At 38.3% G+C, this 26,689-nt stretch overlaps 1 protein-coding gene across 1 annotated transcript; it reads left to right on the top strand.

The window, feature by feature from the left end:
• Positions 1-5,396: 5,396 nt before the first annotated feature.
• Positions 5,397-25,792, top strand: STARD7 (StAR related lipid transfer domain containing 7). The gene is made up of 7 exons (XM_054575524.1): positions 5,397-5,601; positions 5,946-5,995; positions 7,308-7,418; positions 7,495-7,577; positions 7,985-8,084; positions 24,018-24,102; positions 24,890-25,792. Exons 1-7 carry the CDS (start codon positions 5,406-5,408, stop codon positions 25,072-25,074), a joined length of 810 nt encoding a protein of 269 aa, XP_054431499.1. The 5' UTR covers positions 5,397-5,405; the 3' UTR covers positions 25,075-25,792.
• Positions 25,793-26,689: the final 897 nt, after the last annotated feature.

Here is a 26,689-nt window from a genome sequence, read left to right as displayed (position 1 = left end):
ATGGTTATACTTATTTTTCTGTTTTCGTGTCTTCAGTTTCACCATCTCTCAGTCCAGTCTTTCTCAAATATTGAACTAACTTTAGTTTTGGAGAAAGGAAAGTATTGACTGTCTTATCCTCTTACTAATATGCTGGTTGAATTACTATTTTGGGAGTAATCTCTTTTGTCCTTTTCTTCTTATTACTTGTTTAAGCCTCTTAGATAATAAGGTTTAGACCATCCTGCCCCAACAAGATTTGGCATAGCAGGCTACGAAGTATGTGGTGAGAGGTTTTTTCCCCTTCCTTTACATATAAAGGTAGTGAGTGATTTTGTGCACCTGAGTCTTTCGTGTCAGCGTTTAGCGGTTGAGACCTTTCAGAGATGTGAACTTGGGGAGATGATCATTTACATTTTCATGATGCAGTGTGGCTCCAGCATTCATATTGTGCTATTCAAAAAATGAATATTATTTCTTTACAAGATATTTCTTGTTCCCTTTGGAAACTTAGTCTCATAATTTTAATAAAGGCCACTTAATTGCCCTTCATTACATGGGTCAGAAGCTCTGTACCACCTTAAGTCTTAAGAGGCCATTAAAAATATTGCTTGTAGTCATATAGTTTAATTTCCTTAAAACCTTATTACTCTGTAATTTAGTGAGCCCCTGATGTATTTCTAATAAAATATTCCTGTCCCTCTTCATTATGTGATAAGGATGACATTCAAGAATGATGCTTATTTTTAATTAAAGGATACTTAACTGATCTTAAAAAGTTCTGTAATTGGTGCTATGTGATGATGCCTGACTTGTTCACTGAGCAAGTCTAGCTGTGGTTTTGCTCTTGCTTTCTCCTCTGCAAGATCTTATTGCCTACTCTAAAGTTCCTTCCCTATTTCTGTAAGTGTTTGCAGTGGTGGCAGTGAATCCTATTTTGCAACTTTTAATTTAAATTAAAACTTTTCTGAATTGGTTAAACCATTTCATCAGAATATTAGTAGAAAAAAGAAACTGATATTGGTTAACTGCAGACAAAAATGAATTAATCAGAAAGGTGTTAGGTCACTCAGCATTGATAAGAAGGCCAAAGTACAGGTTGGCCAAGAGACTTTTTCAAGAGACTAGCCAAGACCAGCTACAGGAATAATATCCTTAGGACACTGTTGGTTATTTTGTTTCCCCAGTATCAGTTGCACTACTGCACTCTCAGCTCCCTCAACATCACTGAAGAAGATCCTGTGCCTTTCTTATTTCCTCAGGATTCAAAAGTCTCTACCAGAAGTCTCCAACAGAGAAGGGGGCTGCATCTCACCTATTCTGGGAGTCTCCCCAAACTGTAAAAGGTTTCAGGCATTCAGAACAACAAATTTCCCCTTATGTAAATATTTTCATTTAACTCCAAAGTTTAAGAGAATTGGAATTTTAGTGCTAATCGAAATCTTAAAGAAACAGTGTCCTCGCTTTACAGGTAAAATGACTTGCATAAGATGACACAGCTAGTTGGCAGGGCCAGGACTAAAACACAGGTCTCTACACTCACCATCTATTTGTATTTCTCTAAACTTTTAATCTTGAATTACCAGTATACTAAGTATTTGGGTTTTTTTTTTTTTTTTTAAGATTTTATTTTTAAAGAGGGAGAAAGAGAGGGAGAGAAACATCAACGTGTGGTTGCATCCCACACGCCCCCTCCTGGGGACCTGGCCTGCCAAGCCAGGCACGTGGCCTACCCTGGGAATGGAACTAGGGACCCTTTGGTTCACACTCTGGCACTCAAACCACTGAGCCACACCAGCCAGGGCAAGTATTTGGATTATTGAGGCCTATGTTCATATTCATTTATTTGCTCAGTTTATACAGCAAATATTTGTTGAGCATCTAATGTTCACCAGGCACTTGCTAGGAGCTGGGAATAAAAATATGCAATGACTGATTTTGGGCCATTAAGGAATTCATAGTTTAATAAGGGAGACAGATATAAAGATACATTATAATGTGATATGTTTCTGTAGAAAAAAGTAAATGTAGTAAATGTATATGGTGAATTGCTAGAAGTTAACCTTGAACCTTGTGGACTTTTTTTGAAGTTGAAGGGGCATAAAAGGGAACTTCAGAGAGAATGTATCAGTAGTTGGTGTTTTCTTTAGTATTGAATCACAGAAGAATTCTTTATGACATAGATAGCCAACAGTCTTTCTTTACTGTCTGCTATTTAAAGGTTAAGGGGAAAGTACAAGCCATGTTTTAGAAAATAATTATAAAATGTTTCAGGTATATACAAGATTTAAAGAATAACATGAATGTTACAAATATAGTCATTGTTAAGAAATAAAATATTATAAATAAGTTAAAACCTCCTCTGTACCCTTTTCTAATTGAAATATCCTCTTTCCCCCCAGATTATCCCAATTTGTTGTATTTTATTCACCTTCTCTTTTTTTCATACGCACAGATCCCTAAATAACTTATGATACATGGTAAGATATATGGTATTATTTTGAATGTTGTAAAGCTTTATGCAACCCTGTACAAAATAGTAACAAAATGAATCCAGCACCATATAAAAAGGAGTATACACCATGAACAAGTGGGATTTAACCCAGAACAGCAAGGTTAGTTCATCATATTAAAAATAACAATGTACCATGTTACTAGAATAAAGGACAAAATCACATGATTATCTCAATAAATACAGAAAAAGCATTTGATAAAATCCAATCTTCTTTCATATTTAAAAAAAGAAAACATTTAACAAAGAATAGGAGGAAGCTTCCTCAACCTTATAAAGGGCACTTATGAAAAACACAGCTAACAGCGTAGTTAATAGTGAAAGGCTGAAGGCTTTCTCCCTAAGATCAGGAACAAAACAAAGATGTGTTCCCACCACTCCTATTTAACATTGTAATGTATGTACTTGCCAGGGAAATCAGGCAAGACAATGAAATAAAAGACATCCAGATTGGAAAAGAAGTGACACTATATTTGAAGTTGACCTGATCTTGTAGAAAATCCTAAGGAATCCACAGGAACCTATTAGAGCTAACAAATGAGTTCACCAAGGTTGCAGGATATATGATCAGTATTTAAAAATCATATTTGTATATACTAGCAATGGACAATCCAAAATTAAAATTAAAGCAATTTCATTTATAATAGCATCAAAAAGAATAAAATACTAAGGAATAAATTTAACAAAAGTGAATGACACATTAAACTGCAAAAGATCATTGAAAGGAATTTTTAAAAACAAATGGGAAGATACACTGTGTTCATGGATTAGCAGGCTTAATATTGTTAAGATGATAATACAAGCCACAGCAATCTATAAATTCAACACAATTCCTATTAAAATCATAGGCTATTTTGTGGAAATTTCCATATAAGTAAGTTGATACTTACATGTGGAAATGAAAGAGAGCCAGAATGGTCAAAACAATCTAGGAGGATGGGGGGAGACAGATTTGGAGGACTCACCCTTCCCAATTTCAAAAGTTACAATAATTATGATGATATTGTACTGGCATAAGGATAGATATACAAATTGTTGAAATAAAATTGAAAGTTTAGAAATAAACCCTTATGTTTATGGTGAATTAATTTTTAGCAGAGGTGCCAAGACAATTCAGTGGGGAAAGAATAGTCTTCAACAGATGGTTACTGGGACAGCTGTAGATATACACGCAAAATAATCATACACAAAAATGGTTCAAAGACTTACATATAAGCTAATAGATTTAAATCCTTAAGACCTTGAATTGGACAAAGGTCTGATACAATACCAAAAACATAAGCAATCAGAAAAAAATAGATTAAGTGGACTTCATCAAAATTAAACTTTTGTGCATCAAAGTTCTCTATTAAGAAAGTGAAAAGACAACCCACAGAATGGAAGGATTTTTAAACTGTGTATCTGATAAGGGGTCCGTATTTAGAATATATAAGAACTCTTACAATTCAGCAATAAAAGTCAACTCAATTTAAAAATAGTTAAATATTGCAGTAGATATTTCTCCAAAGAGACATAAATGGCCAATGAGCACATGAAAATGTGCTCAACATGATTAGTCATTAAGGAAATACAGATTGAAGACCAAATGAGATACCACTTCACATGCACTAGGACTATTAGAATCAAAAAGATAGACAATGAGAAGTGTTGGAAGGGTGTGAAGCAGTTGTAACCCTCATACATTGTTTGAGTATAAGAGGATGCAGCTGCTTAGAAAAATAATTTGGCAGTTCCTCCAAAAGTTAAACATGACCCAGCAAATCCATTCCTAGGAATCTATACAAGAGAACTAAAAACCTACATCTACACAAAAACATGTACACAAATGATCAAAGCCATGTTATAATGGACAAAAAGTGAAAACAACCTAAATGTCCATCATCTGATGAATGGATAAATAAAAGGTGATGTGTCCACACAATGGATTATTATTTAGCCATAAGAACAAATAAAAACAACATGAATGAACCTTGAAAACAACATAAATGAAAAAAGCCAGATATAAGAGATCATATTGTATGATTCCATTTATATGGAATATCCAGAATAAGTCCATCGATACAGTAGATGAGTGGTTGCCTGGGTCTGTGGGGAGTCAGGGCTGGGGAGTAACTGCTGATAAGCATAGGTTTTTTGGGGGATGATGAAAATTTTCTGGAATACTGGTGATGGTTGCACAACCTTGTGACTATACTAAAAAGGACTGAATTGCATACAGTAAAAGGATAGTTCTTATGGTAGATGAATTACATCTTTTTAAAAAAGAGGCAGAAAGATATATAAATACTCTTATAATAGGAAGACAAACAACCCAATTAAAAATAGGCAAAAGGTATTAAATGACCTTTCACATTCATAAGCCTTCTTTTTAAAAGCTTTTTTTTTTTTTTTTGAGGTTTTATTTATTTATTTTTAGAGAGAAGGGGAGGAAGGGAGGGAGAAAGGGAGAGAAGCATCAGAGTGTGGTTGGCTCTTGCGCACCCTCTACTGGGGACCTGGCCAAACCTAGGCTTGTGCCTGACTGGGAATCAAACCAGCAACCCTTTGGTTCGCAGGCCAGCACTCAGTCCCCTGAGCCACACCAGCCAGGGCTTATTCATAAACCTTAATAGTTGACATTCGAGGGCCAGTTTACATAGGAATTTATTTAATTTTTACAGTCAACCTTTGGGATAGGCATTATTGTTATCTCCATTTTACAAATTACGAAATGGGGACTAGTTAAGTAATTAAATATATTAAGGAATTTTAGAGTAGGAATCAGACTCTGGAACTCACGTTTTTATTCACTTTATGCTTTTTTAAATCTACATTACTCTTATGCAAATCTTTGTGTAGACGTCATTTCCCAGGGCTGACTCCAACCACCTGCACCATGCCTGTTGTTTTTCCCCTTTTCAGATCCATTGATGAAATGAAACGGTTGGAGGAAATGTCAACTGTGTTTCAGAGTCCAGGGGTTGAGCACCACCCTCCAGAACCAAAATTGCAAACAGAAGGGAATGAAGATTCAGGGGGCAAAGAGCAACCATGGGAAATGGTGATGGATAAGAAACACTTTAAGCTGTGGCGGCGCCCTATTATAGGCACCCATCTTTACCAGTACAGAGGTAAGCCCAGTTATTCTGCTTTGTAAGTGTGTTCCATGGTTGCCTAGGTGTGCAGGCCTTCTGTTCCTCGTATTCTCTAAATCGTTCTGTACCCGTTGGTTCGCAAGAAATTTGCCGTCTTTTACTGTCTATTGTTTTTCCTCTCCTAGATGACAAATGTCTTAGTATCTTCTTTGCTATACTTCGCTGTAGGATGTCTTTGCCACCCCAATAAGACTTCTAGTTTCTGAATCTGCCTTTGAGATCTGTCAGAACTGTAATTGAAGTACAATTAAATGATAGGAATAGGTGAGTGACGAAATTGTGTGGCAAACATCCACAGTGATTCTTTCTTGTCATTCTAGTTTTTGGAACCTACACAGATGTGACACCCCGGCAGTTCTTCAATGTTCAGGTGAGTAAATTTTCTTCCCACATTTGGAACCTCTAAGCCTGGAAATTCACTTAACCATTACCACATGAATAATTTTTCTGACTGAGAAGACATTGGCTTCAGTACATCCATCCATCTGTGTTTTGCCTCATCTCATGTTAAATAGCATCTGGGTAAACATTTGACTTATGTCTTTGTCTAGTGGAGTAAGACCAGTTTTACCCCCTCAATAACTGGTTGATGATTGTAAAACCCACTATAGTATGCAAGTGTACACTTTTCTCACAGGGCTCTTGGAAAGATGAAATAGAGGAATGTATTTGAATGCTTTAATATGTTTTATGAAGATATGTAGTTTTTATGTTTTTCCTAAACAATTTGATGTAAATTGCATACCTGGCCCTTTATTTTAGAATCCTTCAGTGTGTATTTATTAAAACTAGACATATTCTCTTAACTAACCATAGTACCATTAATCAAAGTTGGTAAATTTAACATTGGTGTGACATTTACAAAATCTATTGGTATTATAGTTTTATATATTGACCCAGTAGTGTCCTTTGTAGCATTTTCTCTTCAGTATAGATTTAGTCAGGAGTTAGTAATCTGAAACATTTCTACAGTGAAGGTATTTGTTTTTAGGGAGAATGAAGTGTGTCTGTTCAAAGACTGTTTTTGTCCTTCCAGGGGAGACATGAAAAGTGGAGGCAGGACCATCCAGAGTTTTGCAGTCAAGTATTTTTTTTTTTTCCCTCCTTGATTCTTTATTTGTTTTGCTGGACCTTCAATAACTAGTTGATAATTACAACACCCACTATAATATGCAAGTGCACACTTTCCCCTTGGCACTGAATTTTGTCAACTTATATTTTTGGTTGGTTTAGAAGTATATGATAGTGTCTTATTTTGAAATTCCTTAGTTAGAAAAATTTTAACATACACTACGTGAATTTCTTTCTGTGAGGTATCTGCTCATCCTTTTGGACTTTTTGTCTCTTTAAAACTTTTCAGAATTATTTTACCCTTATACATTTATATCGTCTATTGTATGTTCCCCAGGCATACCTGTTACACCGTATTTTTTTTCTTACACAGTTCTTTGGTTTGTCTTTTTCTTGTTATGATTCACTTTCAAGGTAATGATGTCCTGCAAGAAGAGAATTTTTAAAAAGACTCATCTGTAGTAAACACAGCCATGTTTTTCATACTTTAGCACTGTCTTTTAGGTTAGACCACTGTTTCAGAATAAAGTCCTTGGGTCAGAGCCCCAAGTCTCTGGAGAAGGCTTCTGCAGCTTTGTTTTAAATTTCTTGGGTCTTTTCTCTTTCCATAGCTGGATACAGAATATAGGAAAAAGTGGGATGCCCTGGTAATCAAGCTGGAAGTGATTGAGAGAGATGTGGTTAGTGGTTCTGAGGTTCTTCACTGGGTAACACATTTTCCTGTGAGTATTTTTACTTCTGGTTTTATGTTTATCATGTCCATGTGAGGCAGAACAATAATTCTCTTTTTTTTTTTAGTATCCAATGTACTCACGGGATTATGTTTATGTTCGGCGGTATAGCGTGGATCAGGAAAACAATGTGATGGTGCTGGTGTCACGGTATGTATGGTTACCTGGGACTCCTGCTGAGTTCAGTTAGCTGTGTCCTTCATTCATATGTGTCTGTGGTGGGTTTGCATGTTCTTAGTGACCTTATAAGTGAAGCCTGGGCCCCATCTATCCCAACTAGAACATGAGATTGAAGGGGTACAAGCTTTTCATTAAATCATTTCTTCAGTTTCTTAATATTGATAATTTTAAAAAGAAGTGCTCTGTCTTCAACACAAAACTTAGCTGGGAATTACCAAAGGAACTCACTTTGAAAAGTTACTTTGTATTCATTTGTCTTAGTGACTCCTCTGTTGTATTTTATAAGTGCCAGCTTTTTAGATTTTCCTCTTAACATTAGCTCCTATGCTGTTTCCAAGTAGACATTACTCAGTTTCCTTACCTTTTCTCTTTATCAGTGCTGTGGAGCACCCTAGTGTGCCGGAGTCTCCAGAATTTGTAAGGGTCAGATCGTATGAATCACAAATGGTTATCCGTCCCCACAAGTCATTTGATGAGGTGAGTTTTACATCATCTGAGAGGTGATGTGTAGTGGCTTTGGAATTCCTTTTATCTGAAATGGGGAGGGCCTGGGTTGCTGTAGGACAGTGGTTCTCAGAGTCCACTGGAGTTTGTTACAATACAGGGTAGGCTGTGGCCTGAAATTTACATTTTTAAGAAGTTCCTAGGTGAGGCTGAGGCTGCTGGTCTGGGGGCTGCATTTTGGGAACCCCTCCCGTGGGCTGATAGACCTGGAGCATCCCCCACGACAGTGTCCCATTTATCTGTGGGACAAGAGAAGATGATAGCCCCTGACTTACTAGCCTGTGGTTAGCAGCATTCTTTAGGAATTAGAGTGAGTATTTTTCCATTAAAATCTCACCACAGTGGGAAGAACATGCACATATACAACCTTTCTGGACTTCTATCTCCTTGTAAAATGAGAGAGTTAGACCAGCGATATTAAACTGTTTTCCTCTCATGGCACATATAATCTAATTACTAAAATTCTGTAACATACCAAAAAATATATTTTCTGCCGATCTGAGAAAAAAAATAGGTATAATTTTGATTCATTCACACCAGGTGGCTATTTTTGTGTTGGCTGTTGTCATTTTTTTATTTGACAGTCTTAAGAAAAAGAGATCAGTGCCCCTAACTAAATAAATAGTCAAGTATTGCGTGTTTTTAAAAGTCTTGCAGCACATCATTTGAAAATTGCTAGGTTAGACTAATGCTGTCTGCCTTCTTTAAAATTTGTATGGCTATTCTTTGAAAACATTTTCTTGGCTCAGTGGGGTGTTTTGGTGGTCGTGGTGGTTTTTAGCCGAGTCTTTGTTTTGTGTGTGTGTGTGTAGATTCTAGTGGTTGCTGTTTTTAGTTTTATTTCACTGTGTATTTTTGGTATGTGTGCTGCCAAATCAAGAATGTATTTCACTTTATAATGGCTTTTTTTTTTTCATCCTCATCACTTTTGTTTTAGAGCTATATGAACTTTGTTCTTTAGTATGTTTTTGTTGTTTTCATCAAGTTGTTTTACTTATACCACCTGGAGTAGAACTTTAAATATGACAGAAATTATGGTTTACCTCAGGCAGTGTGGTGTTTGCCTCTCTTTTTATTGGGAGATCCCTGTGTTTACCTCAGAGCTACTTTTAAAGAAGTATTTTTGAAACCATAGCTGACCCATTAATGGAGGAGAAAATTAGTTTAGTGAATTATGACCAGCTTGACAAAGGAAAAGAGTAAGTGAAACAGTAGAAACTATCTGAGTTTAAGTGTATTTCATGAGACTTGTTTGGTTACATAATGCATATGAGTGTATGTCTCTGAGAGAAGCTGTGAGAGAGAGAGTAAACTGGGCTGTACTGTAAAAAGAATGATTTACAGTGTGTTGTGGTTAAAAATGTTTGGAAGTTTTTGCTTTAGAAGGCAGAAAAGAAATGAGATTGCAATTGATATCAGTTGCTTTTAGGAAGGGGAGTCTAGATTAGGCTGGGAACAGTGGGAGGCAAACTTACACCTCACTCCTTTCCTTTATGTAGCTTTTGAAATCTGAACCTTGTTCATGTATTTCTATTTGAAAGAAAGTGACTTGAGTTCCAGCATTGCTATCTTTAGAAACTGAGAGCATGAAACAGCTAAGGCATAGTTCAGCACCTGGCAGAGTAGGTTGCATCTAATAGGCACCCAATAAGTAATTTCTTTACCTGGGATGTGGGGGACACTAGGAGTTATCTATATGATTCTTTTAGTATATTTGTGGCAAGCTCTTATGAAAAAGATAAGGCTTGAGTTGGTTTTTGTGACAAGGCAGATAGACTACAGATAGAGGAAAGCAGGAAGGGCGCTAGAGACAGAAGGCATGATTCAACCAAAGGCAAAGAGAAGAATGACTGCTGTGTGTGTTAGAGTCTCACTGCATAGAAAGGGAGGTAGAAGATAGGAGGAGTGATAAATTACATTGAACTGTACAAAGGGTACTAGAAAAAGGCAGCCCAGCTTGGATTTGCCTGATGGAAAATACATTCTTGAGCCAAGAAATGGTGTTTTGTTTTACTTTTTACTATGGAAAATTTGAAATGTGTACTAAAAATGAAGAACTAGCGATAACTTTAAATACCCATCCCGGCTTCAAAAGAGGTCAGCTCATAGTCAAACTTGTTTTATCTGTATGCTTTCCCACTCCCCTGATTATTTTGAAGCAAAATTTAGCTATGCTATAAAAGAACCCTTCTATAGATTTTTCATTATTTATCTCAAAAAAAGATTTTTGAAAACAATAAATAATCCGTAATGTCAAGTATCTAGTCAACGTTTGAATTTTCCTGAGTATCCATAAAGTCATTTTAGTTGGTTTATTAGAATCAGGTTCCAAATATCCAGACATTGAAGCTTGCTTATGTCATTTTTTTAAAAGAATTTGCTATGACCAACATTTTATTGCCTGTTATATGCACGATCCTTCCATACTGTCAAATAGGATAATTTTTACAACAACTCTGTGAGGTGGACATTATTTTACAGGTTAGGGAACTGAAGACAAACTTAAAGGACATATTTGATTTTATACAACTGTGATAATAATGGTTACCATTACATAGAACAACCACCTTTGGTGCTTTATATGTGAACTGTTTCATTACAATGCTATGAGATACATGCTATTGTCATTCCCAATGAATAAATGAATACACTGACATGCATTAAAGTTATTTCTTCTGCCCACAGTCATACAAACAGTAAGTGGTAGGAGCTTAGTTTTCAATCCAAGGTAAAACTGACGTCTAAGCCCAGACACCAGGCAGCATTTATTGTCTGTTCTGGTAAGTGGTACAGTCACAGATTGAACCCATGTCCTCAGAATCCAGAACTGGTGCTCAGTTTGTGCATTTTGCTAAGACACCTCTGCCTTCAACAACTGTCAGTGTGTTTTAGTTCCCCATCTGGCACATGATTGAGCAGTGAAATGACCAATGACCAGCCTGAGAAAAAAAGAGAAGAATGGAAGGTTTATGTAGTTCTTGTACTAGACCATCAGCCTCAGAATAATGTGTTGTACACTGAATATAAAACTGCACTCAGAAGGAGAGTATAAATCCTCAGATATCTAGAAGAGAATATCTGTCTAATTTTAAAGGAGAAATTAATTTTATTATTTTTTTGACATTCAGTATTACTTAAAGTTAGTTTTGGGTGTACACAGTGGTTAGACAATCATAATTTACAAGGTGACCCTCCCAATATTTCAGGTACTTACCTGGCATATACGTATTTATTATTGTATTATTGATTACATTCCCTAAGCTTTGCTTTACATCCCTGTGACTCTTTGGTAACTGCTAATTTGTCCTTTCACTCTCTTCATCTTTTTCACCCAGCCCTCCAGACTCCCTCCTCTGACAACCATCAGTTTGTCCTCTGTATCTATGAGTCTGTTTCTGTTTTGTTCATTTATTTTGCTTTTTAGATTCCTCATATAAGTGAAATCATATGGTATTTGTCTTTTTCTGTCTGACTTACTTCACTTAGCATAATACCCTCTGGGTCCATCTGTGCTGTCACAGATGTTAAGATTTCATTTTTTATGGCCAAGTAATTTTCCATTGATGTATGTACCACAACTTTATCTAGTCATCTGTTGATGGTCACTTGGGTTGCCTTCATATCTTGGTTGTTACTAATACTGCAATGAACATAGGTTTGCTTATGTTCTTTCCAATTAGTGTTTCAGGTTTCTTTGGCTGTATACCCAGCAGTGGAATTGCTTGAGTGTAAGGCAGTCCCATTTTTAGTATTTTGAGGAGCCTCCATTCTGTTTACCATAGCGTCTGTACCAATTTGCATTCTCACCAAAAATGCATGATGGTTTTCTTTTCTCCACATCCTCACCAACACTTGTTTGTTGATTTAATGATAATACCCATTCTGATAGGTATGAAGTGATACCTCATTATGGTTTTAATTTGTATTTTTCTGATGATTAGTGACATTGAGCATCTTTTCATATGTCTGTTAGCTATCTATATGTCCTCTTTGGAGAAATGTCTATTCTGATTCTATGACCATTTTTTAATTGCATTGTTTTTTGGGTATTGAATTATATGAATTTTTATAAATTTTGGGTAATAACCCTTTATCAGATGTATCATTGGTGAATATCTTCTCCCATTTGGTGGGTTGTGTTTTCATTTTGTTGATTTTCTTTGCTGTGCAAAAAACTTTTAATTTGATGTATTTTCATTTGTTTACTGTTTTCTTTTGTTTCCCTTGCCTAAAGAGATATATCAGAACAAATATTGCTAAGAGAAATGTCAGAGTGTACTACCTGTGTTTTCTTCTTGGAGTTTTATGGTTTCAAGTCTTACAAAGTCTTTAATTCATTTTTGAGTTTATTTTTGTATGTAGTGTAAGAAGGTAAGTCTAATTTTACTTTTTGTTACATGTATCTAAATTTTCACAATACCACTTATTGAAGAGACTGTCCTTACCCCGTTGTGTGTTCCTACCTACTTTGTCATACCTTAGTTGATCATATAGATGTGGGTTTATTTTGGGGCTGTCTTTTTTGTTTCATTGCTCTATGTGCCTGTTTTTATGCCAGTACCATGCTGTTTTGATTACTGTGTCCTTGTATAGTTTGATATACTATAATACTTCCAACTTTGTTCTTCTTAAGATTGTAATGATTATTCAGGGTCTTTTGGGGTTCCGTATAAATTTTTGTTACAGTTTTGTGGAAAGACACCATTGGTATTTTGATAGGCATTGCATTAAATGTATAGATTGTTTTGCATAGAATGCACATTTTAATGATATTAATACTTTCTATCCAACAATACAGTATATGCTTCCATTTATTTGTATCTTCAATTTCTTTCTTCATTGTCTTATAATTTTCTGAGTACAGGTCTTTTACATCCTTAGTTAAATTTATTCCCAGATATTTTTTTTTCTCATGCAGTAGTAAATGGGATTGTTTCCTTAGTTAATTTGATAGTTCATTACTGGCATTTAAAAATGCAACTGATTTCTGAAATATTTTGTATGCTGTTACTCTGCTGGATTCATATATCAGTTCTAGTAGTTCAGTGGAATCTTTAGGGTTCTATATATATAGTATCATTTCATCTGCATATAATGACAGTTTTACTTGTTCCTTTCCAATTTGGATGCCTTTTATTTCTTCTTGTCTGATTGCTGTGGCTAGGACTTCCAATTCTATGTTGAAAAAGAGTGATGGAAGTGGACATCACTTGTTCCTGATCTTAAGGAAAACGCTTTTAGTTTTTCCCTGTTGAGTATGGTGTTAGCAGTGGGTTTGTCATGTATGGCCTTTATTATGTTGAAGTATGTTCCCTCTATTCCCACTTTGCTAAGAGTTTTTATCATAAATGGATGCTGCATTTTGACAAATTCTTCTTCTATATCTGTTGATACAATCATACGGTTTTTTATCCTTCATTTTGTTTGTTAATTTATTTCCACAAATCAATTTTGAACCAGCCTTGCATCTCAGGAATGAATCACACTTGATTGTGGTATATGATCTTTTTAATGTATTGCTGAATTCAGTTTGTTAATATTTTGTGAAGGATTTTTGTGTCTATGTTCATCAGGAATATTGGTCTATAAATTTCTTTCTTTGGTACATGTTTATGTGTTTTTGGAATCAGGATAACAATGACCTAATAAAATAAGCTTTGAGAGTCTTCCCTCTTGAAATCTTTGGAATAGTTTGAAAAAGATAAGTGTTAATTTTTTTAATGCTTGGTAAAATTCACCTGTGAAGCTGTCTGGTCCCAGACTTTTGTTTTTTGGGAGTTTTTTGATTATTGATTTCATCGGTTGTAATGAGTCCAGATTTTTTGTTTCTTCTTGATTCAGTTTTGGAAGATTGTTTGTTTCTAGGAATTTATTTCTTCTGAATTGTCCAATTTACTGTTCATAGTAGTTTCTTATAATCCTTTGTATTTCCGTGGTGTCACTTGTCACTTCTCCTTTTTCATTTCTGATTTTGTTTATTTGGGTTCTCTCTCTTTTTTAAAATTCTCACCTGAGGACATTTTTCCATTGCTTTTAGAGAGCGTGGGGAGAGAAACATCAATCAGTTGCCTTCTCCTACGTGCCCTGACTGGGAATCAACCCCACGACTCTTTGGTCTATTGCGCAACTGTCCGACCAACTGAACCAACACCAGCCATGGAGTGTCCTTTTTTTCCTGATGAGTCTGGTTAAAGGTTTATCAGTCTTTTTTTTTTTTAGATTTTATTTATTTATTTTTAGAGAGAGGGGAAGGGAAGGAGAAAGAGAGGGAGAAAAGCTTCAGTGTGCCAGAGATAAATCAGTTAGGTTGCCTCTCGCAGACCTCTAACTGGAGACCTAGCCCGCAACCCAGGCATATGCCCTGACTGGGAAACAAGCCAGTGACCTTTTGGTTCACAGGCCAGCACTCAGTCCACTGAGCCACACTACCCAGGGCAGGTTAATCAGTCTTATCTATCTTTTCATAGAAGCAGCTCTTGGTTTCATTGATCTTTAGTATTGGTTTTTTAGACTTTTATTTTCTTTCAGGCCTTTATTATTTCCTTCTGTTTACTCACTTCGAGCATTTTTTGTTTTTTCTAGTTGCTTTAGGTATAAGGTTAGAGTGTTTGATATTCTTGTTTCTTGAGGTGTTGACCGGTATTGCTATGAATTTTCTTAGGACTGTTTTGTGTCCCCAGTAGATTTTTGGATCGTTGTATTCCGGTTTTCATTTGTTCTGAGGTATCTTTTGATTTCTTTCTTGACCCCATTGTTAAGTAACATGTTATTTAACCTCCATATCTTTGTGTGTTTTTTTAGTTTTTTCTTGTAATTTATTTCCAGCTTCATACCATTGTGGCTGAAGAAGATACTTAATACGATTTCAACTTTCTTACATTTTTTGAGACTTTGTGACCTAACATGTGGTATGTCTTGCAGCCTGTTCCATGTGCACTTGAAAAGAATGTATGTTCTGCTTTGAAGTGAAATGCTCTGAAAATATCAAATCTGTCTGGTTTAGGCTGCCATTTCTTTGTTGATTTTCTGTCTAGAAAATGTATCCATTGATGTCCATGGGTGTTAAAGTCCCCTACTATGATTGCATTACTGTCAGTCTTTCCCTTTATGTTTATCAATATTTGCTTTGTATATTTAGGTGCCTCCTATGTTGGGTGCATAAATTTTATAAGGATTATATCTTTGTTGGAATGATCCCATTATCATGTAATGTCCTTTGTCTCATATTATAGCCTTTGTTTTAAAGTCTTATTTTGTCTGATAAAAGTTTTTTTTTCATTTCCATTTGCATGAAATATCTTTTTTCATCTCTTTTAATCTGTGTGTGTCTTTTGATGAAATGGTTCTCTTGTAGGTAGCATATATGTGGATATGTTTATCCATTCAGCTACTCTGTGTTTCTTGAATGGAGCATTTAATCCATTTTTTCATTTAAATTGATTATTGATAGGTAGGTAGTTATTGCCATTTTAGTTTATTTATGTTCCTCTTTTTTTTTTTCCTTCTTCTTAAATTTCCTTTAACATTTCTTGTAATACTGCTTTGGTGGTTATGAAATCTAGCTTTTTCTTTCTGGGAAGCACTTTATTTCTCCTATTTTAAATGATAGCCTTGCTGGGTAGAGTGGCCTTGGTTGTAGGTCTTTGCTTTCCATCACTTTGCATATTTTATGCCAATTCCTTCTGACCCAAAAAGTTTCTTTTGAGAAATCAGCTGTCTTTCTCTTGCTGCTCTTGTCTGCAACGTTTTTCATTTTTATTATGATGTGCCTTGGTGTGGGCCTGTTTGGGCTCATCTTTTTTGGGACTCTGCACTTCCTGGCCTTTTATGTCTATTTCCTTTGCCACATCAGTGAAGTTTTCATTCATTTCTTCAAATAGGTTTTCAATCCCTTGCTCTTTTTTTTCCCTTCCAGTATCCCTATGATGTGGGTATTGTTAACACTTGATGTTGTCCCAGCTGTCTATTAATCTATCTTCATTTTTTAAAATTAATTTTTCGTTGTTGCTCTGATTGGGTGTTGTCTGCTACCTGTATTCCAAATTGCCAATTCAGTCCTCTGCTTCATTTAACCTGTTGTTGATTCCTTCCAGTGTATTCTTCATTTCAGTTATTGTGTTCTTCATTTTTGACTGGTTCTTTCTTTTGGTTTCTTTGTCCTTTTTTTATGCTTGCTATCTCTTTGTTGAAGTTTTCGCTGAGTTCATCTGTTCTTCCCCTAAGTTCCTTGAACATCCTTATAATTATTGTTTTGACTTCTCTCTCTCCTTCCTGCCCCTCTGCTCCTTCCCCCTTCATCGATTACCTGCCTCCATATCATGTAGTTCTTTTTCTGGAGATTTTTTCCTGTTTTTTTCATTTAGGGCATGTTTCTCTGTCTCCCTGTTTTGGCCAATTTTCTATGTGTGTTTCTGTCTATTAGGGGGATCTGCTATGTTTTCCAGTCTTGATAGAGTGGCCCCATGTAGTGGTGTCCTATGGGGCTCAGTGGTGCAGTCTCTGATCATCTGAGCTAGGTGCTCTAGGAATGTACCTTGTGTTGATTATGTGAGTCCTTCTGTTGTAGTTGAGTCTTTTTTTTGGTAAGATTTTTAAATTTATTTTTAGAGAGAGGGGAAGGGAGGGAGAAAAAGGAGAGAAACATCAATGTGTGGTTGCCTCTTGGGCACCCTCTACTGGGGACCAGGCCTGCAACCTGGGTATGTGCCCTGACTTGGAATTGAACCAGTGATTCACAGGCCAGAACTCAGTACACTGAGCCACTCCAGCCAGGGCCTATTATAGTTGAGTCTTGATTGCTGTTGGCACATCAGTGAGTGGGGACTCAGGCTGGCCCCACCACAGCATATGAGCTGTTGTACAGGGCTGACCCCAGGAGGTAGAATTCAGCCAGCAGGGTCTAGTGCCTGCTAGGACCTCCCTTTGAGTGCCTTGCTTATGGAGTTTATCAGGTGTGCTGTTTTGGTCTGAAGCCACCCAGCAGAGTTCATTAGACACAGCAGATTAAGATTTGGCCCTGTGGAAGAAGGGCTTAGTATAGGAAGGGTGGCGCCGGTCAGGCACACAGGAGGACAGCCCTTATCCTAAAGCCACATAGCTAACGCAGTCTCTGCTTGTGTGTGTTTGGCACCCCGAGCCCACTCAGAATTCCTTGAGAGTTTTTCAAGTAAGGGTGGTTGCCATGGACAGAGCCCACAGCCCTGTGCAAGCTTGTCAGGGCAGGGCCTCAGGGTGTAAAAAGACTGTAACATGAACCCATGCTCGTTGCAGTTGGTAGAGCTTATAGCCTTAGTAGTTGTTGGGGTAGGGCTAGTGTACCTCCCCAGGCTAATGCCATACGGTGGGAGTCCTTGACCCAGGAAAGATGGCATTCGTGGGTGGTTTGGGAGAAGGACTCAACACCGGGACCATAGTAGTTCTTCTTCCACCCTTCTCCCCAAAGCCACACAGCTCATTCTCTCCCTGTGTGATACCAGTACCCCCTAAGCTACTGTTCTTCCAGAGCTCAGGATGAGTGCCCGTGAGTGAGATTTTGTGCTCCATCCCTTTAAGACGATGCCTGGGTTTCCAGTAGCTTTCTGCTGCCACACTCAGGAGGATGGAATTCCGCTGATTTTCACAGCCAGATATTATGTAGGCTCTTCTTAGTTAGCACTGCTGCTCTGGGCTGAGGAGCCCTACATGGGGTTGAGAGCCTTTGTTCCTCACGGGGGACCTCTGCAGCTGAGCTATTACTCCAGATTCTCAATTACCACATGTGACTGTGGGGCTGGCCCGTCTAGTGTTTCTTCCCCTCCTATCAGTCTGGATGTAATGGCTTTTTCTGTATATTCTTAGTTAGAGAACTTCTGTTCAACTAGTCTTCAGATGGTTATCCGGGCTGATTGTTCTGTAATTCAGTTGTATTTTTGAGGTAGTCATAGAATGAGGTGGGTGCAGCTTCCACCTATTCTGCCATCTTTGAAAATCCTCCATAATATGTTTGCAGTCTCTTGAAATCATTAAGTTCTCCTTTTCTTCCTTGCAGTTGTATTTTTTCAAAGAATTTAAAATTTTTTTTATTTACTGATTTTTAGAGAGAGGAACACCAAGTTGTTGTTGCTCCCATCCATGCACTCATTGGTTGCTTCTTGTATGTGCCCCAACCAGAGATCAAACCTCCAACCTTGGTGTATTGGGATGATGTTCTAACCAACGGAGCTACTCGGTCAGGGCCTTGCAATTGTATTTTTTGAAGATCGGGGTTTTGTCTTGCCGATTGTATCCCCATAGTGTGTAGTATTATTTGACATACTTCTCTGTCCCTTCTATTTCCTAAACATTGGTCCTGAGATCTAGAGGCTTGAATAGATTTGGGTTGTTTTGTTTGTTTGGGTCAAGACCACTTTATTAGGCAAATGTCTTATTGTCCCTTCCTTTGGGAATTTTGAAGTGCTTAATGATTATTTTTCAGATCCATCATTTTATTAGGAGTTACAAAATGGTGATTTTATAATTCATCTTTTCTTCATTTATTTCCATTTATTAGTTGAAATACTTTTTTTTTAAAGGTTTTATTCATTTTTAGAGAGAGGAAGGGAGGGAGAAAAAGGAGAGAAACATCAGTGTGTAGTTGCCTCTCATATGTCCCCTACTGGAGGCTTGGCCTGCAACCCAGGCACGTGCCCTGATTGGGAATCAAACCAGTGACCTTTTGGTTGGCAGGCCGGTGCTCAATGCACTGAGCCACACCAGCCATGACTATAGTTGAACCACTTACTGAAACATTTTCTCATCAGCTATTTGGTTTCCTATAGTTTACATAGGAAATGGAGATAAGAGAAATACTTAATAGGTTTCCTTTACTTTTACTAGCTCTCAGAATAATAAATTATTTTTTTCAATAAGGGATCCTCCAAAGGTAACTTTTTTTAAAAAGTGCCGTTAGAAACTCAGAGAATGTATGTATTTGGTTAACTTTAATCCATTACAGTTATTCTTATTGATGTCAAATTGTATTGTGTTTGTCCATAAGGAGCCTCATCTTACTGGCTCAGGTCCTTTGACTTGACCTTAGGAGCTCTCCGTTTTCTGTTACAAGATGTCCGAGCTTCATTTTTCAGTTTTAGCTCTAAACCTGGACATTCATATATCTTCAGGGAGCCCTGGTTCCACTTTAGAAACTGTCAATCAAGTACCACAGTTTGTCTTCTAGGATTACACATAGTCATGGCCTGCTTTTTGTTCTTAGGTTTCACAACATAGAACCAAGTAAGTAATAAGTTTTGTTTGTTTATTTGACAGTCAGACTCAGGACTGTATAATTTTCATTTATATTTTAAATCTACCCTTTTTCCCTGGGCTGAAAAACTCAGTTCTCAACTCTCACCACCCCAAAATAACATTCATTCATTTATTTTAACCAGCATCAGAGTAGTAGTATCAACAAGATCAAAAATGTGATGGAGGAGAATCAAGATGGCAGAGGAGTGAGTGGAAGTCACAGTGACCTCCTCCCAGGACCAGTCTGGAATTAAAACTAAATTGTGGAGAAATCACCTGGAATAAACAACTGAACAATAGGGAGAGAGGAGCCTTGTCACTTCAGAGACAGACGTATCAGCGTTAGCACAACCTAACTGGGAAGGAGTGTGGTAGCAACTTGAGAAGGCAGGCGGGGCGCCCATGGGCGGCAGCACCAAAAGGATATTGAAACGGCCCGTTGGATCCCTCTGAGATGAACAGGCTCTAAATCAAAAGCAAGGATCTCCAACCTACAGCACCAGAACCCAAAATGTACACAGATAACAGCTGTGAAAAACATCAGGGTTGCTCCCTGCCAGAGACAGGCGGCTGGAGACGCAGAGAGCCGTTTAAAGGGCCATCGCATAAATTTTTATTTGCAGCCATTTACCCTGATCTCCAGGAAAGGCGGGGGCAGAGTGGGCTAGAGACGCTGGAGGGGAGACTGGGGAAGGAGGCTTTGGGGAGAGAACTGAGAGAGTAGATGGTGGGATTCTGGTGCTGACTCCTCCCCCATAGGCAGCAGCCATCTTGCTCAGTCAGATCACTCCCCTGAATGGCAGCATTGTGAGAGGACCCAATAACCCAACCCCCAGGAAGGACTTTGCCTTGCCCTGTGGTGTCTAAGGTGGCCTGCTTAGTGCAGAGTGAATAGATTAACAGCTGAAGGAGACAGCCACAGACAGTAGATCCCTGGAAGTCTCAAACAGACTGTCTAAGGTCAGACAGGGTCAACATCTGACATCATCAGAGACAGATCCAGAAAGAAAAAACAGCGGTCTCCTACCATAGAAGTTCACACTACAAAGTCAGGAAATCAAGACAGATCAATTTAAGAAGCAGAAGCAAAAAAGAAGAGTCTCATAAATAATGGTAAGACAAAGAAACACCCCCCAGTTGAATGGAAAGTAGGAATCCTCAGAAAGAGAACTAAATGAAATAGAGGCAAGGAAACTATCAGATAGAGAGTTCCAAACAACAGTTCTAAGGAAGCTCAGTGAGCTGTGTGAGCTCAGAAGGAATTACCAAAAACTACAGGGAAACTACGAGGAACTTACTGCAAACTATATCAGCATGAAAAAGGACATAGAAACTATCAATAAGAAACAAGAGGAAATGAAGAATACAATTTCTGAATTGAAGAACACAATAGAAGGTGTCGAAAGCAAGCTAGATGAAGCCGAGGATCGAATCAGCGAGTTGGAGGATAAGATGAAAAAAAGCTTCCAGAAAGAGCAAGAAAATGAAAATAGACTCAAAAAGAATGAAGAGGTGTTGAGGGAAATGCAGGACAACCTGAAACTTAATAATATCCATATAATAGGGATACCAGATTAAGAAGAGGAGCAAGGGATAGAGAACCTGTTTGAAAAAGTAATGATGGAAAACTTCCCTAATTTGAGGGGAGAAAAAGGCACACAAGTCCAGGAAGCACAGAAGTTTCCCATTCAAGAGGAACCCAGTGAGGCCCATTCCAAGACATCATAATTAAAATGACAAATACCAAAGACAAACAGAATCCTAAAGGAAAGGGGGGAGACTCAGGTAGTAACATACAACAGAGCACCAATACAGCTAGCCAGAAGGGAATGGCAAGATATATTCCAAGTAATGAAAAGCAAAGGCCTGCAACCAAGACTGCTTTACTCAGCAAGACTCTCAATTAAAATGGAAGGCAAAATAAGAAGTTTCCCAGACAAAAGAAGGCTAGAGGAATACGCCTCCACCAAACCAGCATTGCAAGATATGCTAAAGGGACTGCTTTAAGAAGATGAAGAAAAAGAGTCTATGAATACCCAGTTCCTCTCACAGTCACCAATACTTGATATGACCAATATTTTTAATACTTATTAATCTGATTGTGACAGTGATACTATTTTAATTGTTACTTTATTATTTGTTGAAACTAAACCTGTTTTTGTATATTGCTTGCCTATTTCTATTATTTTAAAAGAGCTTTAAATGACTTTTTGGTATTCTTTATCCAGTTTTGATTAAATGTTTGTAGGATTTTTTTCCCTAAAAAAACAAACTATTAACCCTTTTTAAGATGTTGCAAATACTTTGCTATTCTGTTACTTGTCCTTTAACTTTTTTTATATGTATATTGCTGTATAATCTTAAATGTTTAATAGAGTCATATTGTCAGTATTTTACTTTATAGCTTCTGGGTTTGAATGTTTTACTTCAGGGTAAGAAAAATATTAGTTTGTATTTTCTCCTAATGCTCCTGAGATTTTCCAGATTGATTTTTAATTTACCTGAATATTTTTTGTAGAATGTGTGAAATAGGGCTCTATATTTGTTTTATTTCAAGTAATAGTGGTCCATGCACCTTATCTGTTGAACAAGCCTTATTTTCTCCATTGATTTGAAATATCAATTTAACCATATATTACATTGTTAGACAGATATATACAATTGATTCTAGAATGCTCATTTTATTTCATGATCTACTTGATTATTTCTGCTTGTGTCATGTTTTAATTGCTGAGACCTTTATAATGGATTTAAATTTTAATATTTTATAATGGATTTTGACATTTAAATAAAATCAATCTTCATTTAAAAAAAAGAAAGAAGGAACTCCTACCTTTTCTGACTACATGAATGGAACTGGAGAATATTATGCTAAGTGAAATAAGCATAATATGCTTTCACTGTTGGTGAAAGACAAATACCATATGATCTCACCTATAAGTGGAAAAGTGAATTTTATTCAACAAAATAAGCTAACGAACAAAATAAACCACAGGCATGGAATCATGGAGCAGACTGAAAGTAGCCCAAGGGGATGGGAAGGAGGATAATGGTGGAAAGAAGGGGAAAGGAATAAACAAAGAACATGTATGAATGACATGGACATGGGCAGCAAAGTAGGAGTTGACTGTGGGAGACAGGTAGGGTGGGATGGGTGGAGGAGGGCAAAGGGGGAACAATTGAGAAAACTAATAGAATAAACATGACTTAAAAATTAAAAAAAAAATGTGATTACTAAAAAATGTGTATTTCCTAAGTCTTATAACTGGCCTTTGTTTGGTACTGTTCCCATTCCTGCTGTCTGGGCCTCACCTCTCCTTCCTCTTTGCTTCCATGGTATTCCTTCTTTAGCTCTGCTACAGCACCCATTTAGGCACCCAGTAAGCCCATTAATTGAAAGTTCCCAAGGGCAAGGACTAGCACATTTTTCTTTTCTCTGTAGCACCTAGCAGAGTGTCAGACACATAGCAGACATTAAGATAATGTTGAGTACATGAATAAAAGATGAAGCAATTTGCTCAAGAAAAAAGGGTACTGACTTTGGTAGAAAGGCACACGAGTTTTAAAGTCTAGGTCTGCCACCTGGCGTTGTGGCCATCTGCCTCACAAAGTAAAGACACAAGTGATTCTCTCTCACCCCTTTAGCTGGAGCATAATTGGTTCATACCTCTGCTAAGATCAGGACACCCATACATCTCCTTAATCCTCATCCTTCACTCCATCAGGCAATGAGAGGGCTGATTCAGGAAGTATGGGTACATGGGAGTTCATGTTGGCTCTTGTTGAGTATATGGGGGGTGACTTTGGGCAAAGTTACTTAACCTCTTTGAGCTGAGTTTCCTCATCTGTAAAAGCGGCTAACAGCTCCCACATTCTAGGACTGTTGTGAGGAGTTGAAGCAGTTCCTGGCACATAGTTAAGCGCTATATAAATGTTGACTCTTAGTAGCAGTAAATACCATTTTGGTAAAGATTAAGATCTGTAAACATTGGGGGTATGTTTTGGGGATCTTCAGGGCCACCCCTATATTAGAAGATTCACTAGAAAGACTCACAAGACTCAGCATATAGTTGTCCTCATGGCTAAGATTCATTGCAATGATATGCTGCATGGCAGCTGGATCATAAGGGAAAAGGCAGCCTGGAAGGACCGACGGGCAGGCTTCCCTTGCCCTCTTCCTGTCATGAGGATCACAGAGAGCCCACTCTCCTCCCAGCAACAAGAACACAGCAACATGGTGTCATGTTCCTGCCCAGGGAAGCCCATTAGATACTGGGCACCTGAGACTTTTATTGGGGGTGGTCATATAGGTACCCATGGCTCAGTACATACCAAAATTGCAGAGCCCTGGGAGGAAAGCAAGTGCTCAGCCTAAATTGTATGTTTTGCACTAATAGACAAGGCACAGGGAGCCACCCTTAGCAGTCAGCTGTTGACTGGGGACTCTCCGGGAGCCAAGTTCCCAGACTCCAGCTGAGGGCCAACCTCGCAAGCAGGCCCAACCTCTCCAGTGTTCATTCTTCTGCTTAGGGTAAAACAAACGTCGCCGCCCCAGGTTCAGGTCATAGTTACCCTGTGAGCCTAGGTAACAGAGGCTGTGGTGGGTAATTCGGGTACCTTCATCTTTGCTGTTTTCTTTTCCAGAATGGCTTTGACTACTTGTTGACATACAGTGACAATCCCCAGACTGTGTTTCCTCGCTACTGTGTTAGTTGGATGGTTTCCAGCGGTGAGTGGGCATTTGTGTGCATGGCCTGGAACCTGGGTTGAGCATTTTGTTTTTCTCTAGTTTCTTATTGGCAGCAAGAAGATTAGTATTTGTGTCACTGGAGCCCTGTTGGGGAAATTAAATGTCCTTCTAAGCTAGTGCTTGAATACTCTGAAACTGTGGAAATCTCCACCAGGGTTTTGAGAGATGAGAAGTATGACGTCCCAGAAAAAGCTGCCTGGAAGGGAGTTTTAAGAAGAGTATTCACTTAATGCCTTAAATACAGACTATGGACTTTAATGCACTTCAAGTTTTTCTTCTTAGTGTTGGGGGACCATGAAATCTGTTAGAGAAAATGTTGTAGGACAGTCACCTGAGTCCTAACAAAGGTTACACACTATGGCTATGCCTACACCTTTCCCTTTCAATGCCTTGCCTTAAAAAGCACTCTGATGTGAGGCAGTTGCTTATACCTCAGGGGGAGAATGAAAAGGAGACTAGGTGTTTCTGTGTGACATTTATTGAAATAAAATTGGCAGATATATAGGCTGTGTTACTGATAGGTGATGATGTCATTGCCTGAACGAGAGCCACTTCGGATGTAAGTGGCTTTCAGCACCTCTTTGCAAAATATTTCAGAGGTCATGAATTGTTTTCACGCCTTACACAGTTTGAGAGGCAGCTGTCTCGGGCTGTGATTTCTAAAAGGTGGGATGGGCTCCATCACGAAGGAAACAGGGCTTTTGAATTTTGATCCCACAGCTGGTTTGATCCATTAGCCTACTCAGATTTCCCTCTTTCCCAACAGGCATGCCGGATTTCCTGGAGAAGCTGCACATGGCCACTCTGAAAGCTAAGAACATGGAGATCAAAGTAAAGGACTATATCTCATCTAAGCCTGTGGAAATGGGTAGTGAAGCCAAGGCCACCACCCCGTCTTCTGAACGGAAGAACGAGGGTAGTTGTGGCCCTGCCCGGATCGAATATGCTTGAACAAGGGCTTTGGGATAAGAAGGGACAGGCTGCTTCTAGCCCTGTCTCGGTCCCTATCACTCTGCCACGGAAGGAAGACATGTACTAAAAGATGTCTGCTGTAACCACCAGTGCAAGATAATTCAGTAACTGGTGTCCGATTTCATTCAGAGCCCTCTTTGCTCTTTATCAAAACAGAGAAGAAGGAGGCATCCATGGGGACATTGTCATATTCTCAGGCCAAGCATTTTACGATTCAGTATTTCAGTGAGCTAATCTGGAACACACTTCAGGCCAGAAGGGGATGACTTGTTTTTGCTCCCTCTGAGTAGTTTCCTCTGCCAGCATTCCAGTTTCCATCATCAGTTCTGCATTTGGACTTCCTTTATTCTAAAGGTCCAACTGGAGAGTGAAATTGGCTGGTTGATGGTTCAGTGAGGGGTCATCGGGAGTGCCCTTGATAACCATCCTAGTGTTGAATGAATGTGCACTATTGCTTGGCAGTGTAAGTGCCTTGTCCTCACCTTGCTATCTATAGGACATAAAGTTTGTACCAGGAAATTTCTTTTCTTGCCTCCCAAATACTACTCATCGACTACCCAAAGCCATTTCCTTTGGATTGGCCAACTCTTCTGTATTCATGCACTGTGTTAACCTGGCTTGGCTCCTCATTCCTTGGCTCATTTACCAAGAACACTGGGAAATGATTCCTTTTAGACAGTAGCTTTCTGTGTTATCATTGTTTTGATAGGGTCAATAGAGATGCTCAAAACATCACACTAATTTTTTTTTTAATCTTTATGTCAAAAAGTAGGAATTAGAGAACTGAATAGAACTTCTATACTGTCTAAAAAATACCATTTTGATTCAGGCATAATTTTTCTCACTTCACGTTTGACTGGATGCCAAGGACTTGTCTATTTCAGAAGGCTAATAAGCAAAGGAGTGTGGTTGGGCCACTCCCTGGAGCTCTCAGAGCTGTAAACAAGTTGGGTGAACGAAGAGATGAAATCTTGCCTCAAACACTAACGTAATGGGTCTGTGTGACCCTCTTGTTCCTCTGAAATTTTATGTCCTTCAGAGATAAGATAAAAGCAAGCTATGCTCTTTGGATGAAATCATAGTCATGTGGTACCAGTTTGGCCTTGCTGATAACTGCTTATGGTCATGCTGCCATCTGATGGGAGCATAGGGATCAAGTTTTAAATCCTCTTTCCCCTTTTTTTTAGAATGTAAATGACCAGATTTCCCCCGTTTTTTTCCTACTTGGATCTAAACCTGAGACTAACTTAAGCCCCTCAACATTTTTGTAAAGTTTTGTGCCAAGGAAATAACTACCTGGTGTTTCCTGTCTTGCCGCCTCTGAATCATCGGTGGAGCAGAGATGTAGCGAACAGCCTCAGCTCCCTACCCACCCCCCTTTTTTTATCCTTACCCCAGGATATTTTTCATTGCTTTTGGGGGGAGAGAGAAACATCAGTTGGTTGCCTCCCGCACATGCCTGGACCAGGGATCATGCACACCTGGACTGAGGATTGAACCCATAGCCTTTAAGTTAGGGATGACGCTCCAACCAGCTGAGCCACATCAGCCAGGATCTCCACCTTCTTTCATGGATCAGTTCTCTCTTCTCATC

This window comes from Pteronotus mesoamericanus, unplaced genomic scaffold (assembly GCF_021234165.1).
Source record: "Pteronotus mesoamericanus isolate MK-2021 breed Mesoamerican mustached bat unplaced genomic scaffold, CSHL_Meso_final contig_309, whole genome shotgun sequence".
Classification (NCBI taxonomy): domain Eukaryota; kingdom Metazoa; phylum Chordata; class Mammalia; order Chiroptera; family Mormoopidae; genus Pteronotus; species Pteronotus mesoamericanus.
Note: the sequence above shows the minus strand (reverse complement) of the source record. Positions and strands in the feature narration are given on the sequence as shown.

What these genes read in the sequence shown, in the direction of transcription:
- STARD7 (XM_054575524.1), top strand. Translation starts at nt 5,406, where the DNA reads ATGAAACGGTTGGAGGAAATGTCAACTGTGTTTCAGAGTCCAGGGGTT. An exon ending in GGCAGTTCTTCAATGTTCAG is followed by an intron (nt 5,996 to 7,307) that starts GTGAGTAAATTT and finishes CTCTTTCCATAG; the next exon opens with CTGGATACAGAATATAGGAA. An exon ending in GTGATGGTGCTGGTGTCACG is followed by an intron (nt 7,578 to 7,984) that starts GTATGTATGGTT and finishes TCTCTTTATCAG; the next exon opens with TGCTGTGGAGCACCCTAGTG.